Below are 7,570 nucleotides of genomic sequence, written 5' to 3'. Positions count from 1 at the left end.
TATTTACTTGACATTACCAATTGTATTGTGAGATTAGAACGTCATTCTTCAAACTTAAAAAAAAATGAATAGACGAGCTGATGATTCGTCAACCGTCAAACCTCAAACTATTCATTACAATTTATAATCTCTAGTTAATCGTTACAAAGAAAACTTCTCTCTGTTTTTTGCTATTTTCTATGTACCCCATATAATTATATACTCACTCACATACATATATAAAAAAGATCTGAACCTGTTTTGCATACGGGAAACTGTAGCTCATACGGTTCGTTTGTATTGAGAACTGTAACTTGCTTGAGCTTTACAAAACCTGAAGGATGATTGTTACCTGCTGCTTACCAATTTCAATCTCACCCCACATCAGTTAGATTGGCTGAGAATATCTTAAATTTTTTGTGATTTTTTTTCTTCGAAAATGGCTAATAGTTTAGGGTTTAAAATTGAGTATTGTTATGATAAAAGTCGCTATCAGAAAAATTTGTTAGATAATATATCAGGTGATTATCACCTGACATGTAACTGAGATTTATTGTAATACCAGCTGGTATTCCTTTTTGGAACCGTTGATGGTATTTATACGAATCACTAAAAATTAGGCGTGTTTTTGATAATCAAATTATCGTCCTCAGAAACCGAAAGTAAACTCGCTAAACAGTTTTTCTTTGATTTCCCAAGACGATAAATTAGTTATCGAGACAATATCAACATCTAATTAAACTAAGTTATTGAGGTATTTGTTACTGTTAAATATTTTTGAAAAACAAGTTCAAATAAACTCTCTGGACAGTTTTTTATTATTTCAATTTCCAACAGCTGCAACCTTGGCTCCTGAGGTGTGGTCAAATGTGTATTTGTAATTTATTGCATCATGAAAAACTAAAAATATATAGAGGGTGTACTATTCAACCACATTTTTGTCAATAGATTATTTTATTGTGAAGGTGTATACTTCTAATCGATATGAGCAGATGGTCTGGATTATTTTGGAAAAACCATTTATTCAACATTTTTTTCTTGTAAACCTAACAGAAATAGTGGCTTTGTTACTTTACTAATACACTGTACATAAGATTCATCACATGGTATTTTGTGAGTAATTGACAGCCTTATTGACATATTTGACCAATATTTGTATCTATAATATACTAATATACTACTAAAATATGGTCCGTCAAAATTTTCGACCCCGCATGTTTAATTCCATCGAAGCTTTTAAATTTTTATCCTTGAACTCGGCCTTCAGCTTTGAGAACAAAAATAGTTGGGCGGAGCAAGATCAGGGCTATATGGTGGATATGAAGCCACATTCTTGTATAGCAGCCTTGGAAAGCAAAGCAGAGTCCTCATATAGCGAGCGTACAGCTTGGCTGATTTTGCCGCGTCTATTTTTTGATAATTTTTTGACGCAATTGCCTCCTTGAGAGTAGGTAATATGCTGCGTTAACAGTTGTATTTGATTACTTGAAGTCAATCAAAAGGATATCCTCGCAGTACCAAAATATTGTTCATTGCCATCAATTTTTTGGTTATTTTCGTCGCCTTCGCTTTTTTCGGCACAAACTCTCCTTTTCATCACGATATCTATTGGTACTACTGATACTAATATTTTTGTCGGCATTCTCAGTCACATATTTCATACAGTAGTCAAAGAATTTCCAATACTTAGGAAGCTCTACTATAATAAAATGGATCGAAACAATAAGTTGAAACTATTTTTTTGTGCAAAAAATATTCATTTCCACATGGAAATTATTGTGTTCATTTTAATTAAATTAAATTAAATTTAATAAGTTGTGGATAAAGTCAGCTTTTTTATCAAAATAGAACAAAAATTTTTAATAAATGTTCTAAGTATAAAAAAAGAGTTAATGTGCTTAAAATTTGTGATTTTGTGTTTTGTGAGATTGCGGATCACTCAGAAACATCGGTGTGAAGTGCAAAAAACCATTTCAAAAATATGTGATGAAGATATTGCGTACTAATTTGATTCTAATAAATTAATAATAATCCATGTTTAGGAAGGTACGTGAATTAGGTCCCCACAAAAAAGTTGATGTGACTACAGATAAATATCAGGTTTTATCTAGATTTGTTGTATATTCAATATCTCAGGCTTTTATGATCGACAACGAAACTTTTTCAACACATACTTGGATATTTTAAGTACTTGTTGGGTTTTAGTACAGAAGCATAAAGCTATTAGCTAGTTATTAAATAAGTTAATCATCATCCACATGAACGTTTATTTAAAGAGGGGTTCTATTTTTAAAATATCATTTTTATGTTTAAAACATATTAATACGTTGCCACATCATAATAAAATTAATAATGGTGCACCACTTTGCCTCTTATGCTCCTTATCGCAAGATTTGCTCTTCTTGGGGTCGCTATAAAATTTAAAAACTGAGCATTAATTATTTAGATGAAAGAAGAATCCTCAATTTGAAAAATGAGCTTAAAATGATAAAAGGAAAAAACGATTTCTTGCAAAAATATACCATACATTATACATAAAGGAGACGAAGAAACGCAAAGAACCACGTAGATGACGGGGTGGAAGAGAGACACTAAGCATAGCAGTGGTTATAAAATGCGAAAAATCCATCCTAAATACTGGAATAAATGTTGACGCATAAACAAGCGTACAGAAGAACTGATTGACCCCGTTAAATAGATGTAGCAATGAGGAGGAACCTTGTGGTAGTTGTGGCTTTAAATAAGACTTTCTCACATTTTTCAAAGGCTTTCGACAATGGAAAAATAGAAAGTACGTGATAATGTGAATAATGCAAGCGGTTTCTTATTATATTTAAGGTGTCTTCTGTTTTAAAATTATATGATATATTCGCCCTCTAATTATTGGTCGACTTACTAGGAAGTAGACCTAACCATGGAGATAATGTATCATCTCCCATGATTAATGAATATAGGGGCTTTGTATGACATTTTAGATTCCCGCCTCGCATATGTATTCATGCACCACCCCAAATTAAATTTTATCTAAAATCGCGTCAGAGTAAGTGTCATTAACTATAACCGAACTCATAATAAAGTGGTTTTCCTAAATGTATTTTGCTTTTATTGAAATATACACTCCACAAAACCTGTCAGAATCGTTCTATCTATTCCTGCGAATCCAAATAATTTCTCCATTTACGATAGAAATATAAAGGTACATTAACGAAAATAGAGTTTGTTCTGATGTATTCAATTAAAATACTGTTTAACTTGATAAATGATAGTCATACAGTTTTTTACGCATTGTCTATGTCATATGTAATACTTTTTTACGTTGTAAATCGTCAAAAAATTTACTATCCATAGAAATGTTGAGTCATAGCATAGAAGTATAGTATCCTTCCATTTCTCACGAGAAATGTATGTACTAGATACAAACATTTACTTAATAGTACTGTGTCTTGTTCTGTATCCACTTTTATTATTTATAAACAAGGCTATGACAACGTCAAATTGATACAAGCATACAATTTTATAAATATTTTGTACAAATAGTAGATAACATAAGTGTGTACGGTGAAGACTTAGACATAATTATTATGCAGCTCTATATATATATATATATATATATATATTTATATATATATATATATTTATATATATATATATATATATATATATATATATATATATATATATATATTTGTACAGTTCATTTTTAAAGCATTTATTAAATCAAAACTTGTCGAATTAATCGATATGATATGATGATATGAGGTGTGGCAATTAATTTTATTTATCAATAAAACATTTTCACATAAAATTTTATTATCGGCATTTTCCACAGTCTCCACTCAACGCTTTACAAAAATTATGTATCTTTCTAGATTCAAGGCATCCTTGGTGAATATCGTTTAGAACCATTTTCTCTATACTGCCATTGTGAGTTTATTTGAGTTGTGATTCTATCTTGGGAAATAGAAAAGGAAATAGAGTGGGTGGAATTTGGAAGCTGGAATTTCGTTTTTGACAAAAATTCTCACACACTCAATGAAGAAACTATCAACCTGTTTTACAGATGGAAAACGTTTGTCCTTAACCGCTGCTGCGTGCTAACATAGAATTTGTCAGCCACTGTCTGATATTGATATTTAATAAGATAGATTTAATAATCTTCTAGAACACTAAGAAAAAGCTGGAATTTTAAATTTTAAATGCAATAAAATAAATGAAAACAGTTATGTATGAAACGAATAGTTGTTCGAATAGGTAACTTTGTTAAATTATATACAATAATCTTCAAAAGTGTTATAATAAGTATTGGATTCACATGGGAAACTCCAAGTCTAGATAGTGGATATCAGATCTAAGCAAAATTACGGAGAAAATTATAAAAACGAGGCCATGCTTTTTTTTAAAGAGATAGAATCTCCTTCCAGACTATCATTAAGGATTCAGAGAAAGAAAATCTACTGGAAATCTATAACAACTACTATATACCACTCGAAAATTTACAATGTTTTCGTGACAAATGATTTGTCTTAAGCTTTTGAAACGATATATTTCAAAGTCCTTCCAAAAAAAAATTAAAGTAAAGAATACGAGAATAATTTCATTAAAAGCTACAAATTTCATAGAGTTCAAATGGTCACCAGATGGTGTCAGAACATGTTTTATTACCTTTTTCAATAGTAAACAGAAAAATTTTGGAAAAAAAGTATAATAAATAGTAATGAATTAGTCGTCAAAAATAAATGTGACAATTTAATACTTACTACAATTTTATAATTATCTTGAGAAGCCAAAAACACAAGTATGTATAATGATAAAATATAATAACAGAATGCAGTAAACATATATGAGGTTAAGTTGCTTTAAACTGTTTTTTCAATGGGATATGGAAATATCTGCTTAATTAATTGATTTATTCATTATTTTTAGTTAAACCAAAGAAATGGATATTATTATAAAAACAGGATTTCAGCCATCAAATAAAATTTCAACCAGAAATTATGACCAAGGGTAAAAATCTTGTTCTTACTGGACATGTGAGAGAAATTGAGGAACATCGACGAAACTTTGACATCTTTTTAATAAAGTCTCTGATAATTTAGATACTAGTAACAAAGAAGATGAAAGTACATCTGAAAAACGAAGCTTTACAGGAAATGATCTTGCAAATATTTTGATATAATAATTTATTTTCTATGATGTATAGTGGTGTAAAAGTCAATACAGTATTTTTATAATTAGTTACTGAAAAAGCAATATTTATTAAGTGACTAAAAACTAAAAAGTGTCTTTGTGTATTACAATAATGTATATTAAAAGAATTTTATTATTCGTTACTAATTTGTTAGTTATCAACAAGTTGTAGTATCAAAAGTATCAACATAATATAACTGTTTATTACAATAAGTTTAATTATTAATTTTATTAAAAGCGTACAATAAATTTAAAATTTCTTACAAATTATCGTTTGTATTATCACAAGTACTTAATGAACAATTTTCATGAGTAATAAAATAGTTTTCATCCCTCATTTTCAGGATCTTTTTTATAAGAAATAATTGGAGGCTGTAAATTTACCAAAACACAACAAATATGCAAAATATCATCAATGCAGTGGAACAAATGTTGTGGAATTTTATGCAATCTGTGATAAGTCGTTAACCGCATAATTCTTTTAACGTGAATCCTAACCCTTGCAATAATGTATGTCTGTTGAGTTGAAAATTCATTTTTCTTCTCTAGAAAAGGTGGCATAACCATTTGCACTTTCTTGCCACTTGCGTCAATCACTGTTCTAATTTCTGAAAAACTTTTGTCAGCCAAAACAATGTCACCATCTTCCAATAAATCCAATAACCCTGCTTCTATTGTAAGCTGAGAATCTGATTTCCATCCTCCAGCTACGTCAGATCTTAAGGATATAAAACCTCCAGGAGGTATGCCAATTAGAACTTTGGCCGTGAAATTTTTTTTGTATTGTGAGTACGTAAAAACACCATTACCAACACTTGTAGGAATAACTATTCGAAATTCAGTGCAATCAATTATGACCCTGGTGTTATTATAATCAGGTAGGAAACAATCAGGCATAGTTTCTTGCACTGCGTGAATATCTGGCCAAAATACTAAATTTCTTATCGCACTAGCATGATGATGTAAGATCTCTTAAAAAAATTGTTGAAATTGTTGTTCTGTGAACACCAAATAATACACTGAGTGTCGAAAATGTAAATTCAGTTTTAATTTTCATTAAAAAAATTAATAATCGGTCTTTTTATTGTATATACAATGTACTTTCGTGACGTTGGTGTACATATTCTAGTCAATAAAAAATCAAAATTAGGGAATGATACGCCTGCAAGATCAATTATTTCTAATCCTTTGTGATTGATGCGAATCCATTGAAGAATTTATTATCCCCTTGACTTTTCTTATCAGCAAAAGTTTTTTTATCAGTACCACATTCTTTATTAACAAATTTTTTATTACCAATATGTATTTTTATCGGCCTAGCCTAGCGCAGAAAACATGTGGAACATACCGAGTGCAAATAAACGTTTGAGAATTGACATCAGAATTTGAATAAAAATCAACTTGACACTCTTGGTCAACTTTTAAAGACACAATCGGAGGATTATCATATTCATTTATCATTTCTTCTAATACAGTGAGCTCGAAACTTGATTTTGAAGGTAATCTACTTCTTCTGTGACATATGTAAATACATTGTCAGTTAAAATACAAAAATAGAGTCAAATGAATAGAGCAAATTACTACTATCACTAGCACGCGTCTTCTTAAAGGAAGTTCCACCGTTACAGGTGTTTTCACCACACGTATACAGAGGCAACATTGTGCCTTGTAATAAAATAACTAACCCGGATATTTTTTCAACCACAAATTAACGGTAAACTGAAGGGTATAAAACCGGCACGTGCAAAGTAATTAAATGATTTGAAAATATTTGCTAGTTACTCATCCACGTGTTCATTGACTAACCGACGAGCTTGGACAGGTAAGTCGATATGCGGGTTCCGCATTGAGATCAGTTATAAAGTCATAATGGACACTGGTCTATCTTTGGTATTATGGATACAAGTAGTTGGGTCTAAACTTTTTATCACATTATGCTTGTTTAGAGATGTTGCTCCATTTAATCAAAGTTTGAACAACTCAAAAACATCAACTCTCAATCCGATGGAGCGATGGAGATTGTACGAGGAGCGATTAAAAAGACTGACTGACTGAATTTTTATAGCAACAGATTTACTTATGATTCGACCTATTTCAACCAGTTTCATAGCCTTAGACGTTAAAATCTGATTATACTGATAATGTATTTTTTTCAAAGTTGGTAGCAAGAGAGATTTAGAACTGAAAATCTAAGGAAGAGGAACATCCTTATATCTAATGATGAGATTTAAAAAATGGACAAATCTATTCGTTCAAGAACGAAAAAAGAGAAATGCATAAACTGCCTTCTACTTCCGCGAAAGAATAATTTTATAAAATCGTAATGTCAAATCATAATATTTACACTTTCAGCAATTACTATGATCATTTCTAGTTAACAAATAAATAGTTTACCATTGGACAA

General features: G+C 30.2%; 1 protein-coding gene across 1 annotated transcript; it reads right to left on the bottom strand.

The window, feature by feature from the left end:
* Nucleotides 1-5,493: 5,493 nt before the first annotated feature.
* LOC130451865 (uncharacterized) lies at nucleotides 5,494-6,063 on the bottom strand. The gene has a single exon (XM_056791223.1). The coding sequence runs from the start codon at nucleotides 6,061-6,063 to the stop codon at nucleotides 5,494-5,496; it is 570 nt and encodes a 189-aa protein (XP_056647201.1).
* Between the last annotated feature and the right edge of the window lie 1,507 nt (nucleotides 6,064-7,570).

The sequence above is a fragment of the Diorhabda sublineata genome, chromosome X (assembly GCF_026230105.1).
Source record: "Diorhabda sublineata isolate icDioSubl1.1 chromosome X, icDioSubl1.1, whole genome shotgun sequence".
In the NCBI taxonomy this organism is placed as follows: domain Eukaryota; kingdom Metazoa; phylum Arthropoda; class Insecta; order Coleoptera; family Chrysomelidae; genus Diorhabda; species Diorhabda sublineata.
The sequence above is the reverse complement of the archived record's forward strand: the minus strand, read 5'-3'. Positions and strand labels throughout refer to the sequence as shown.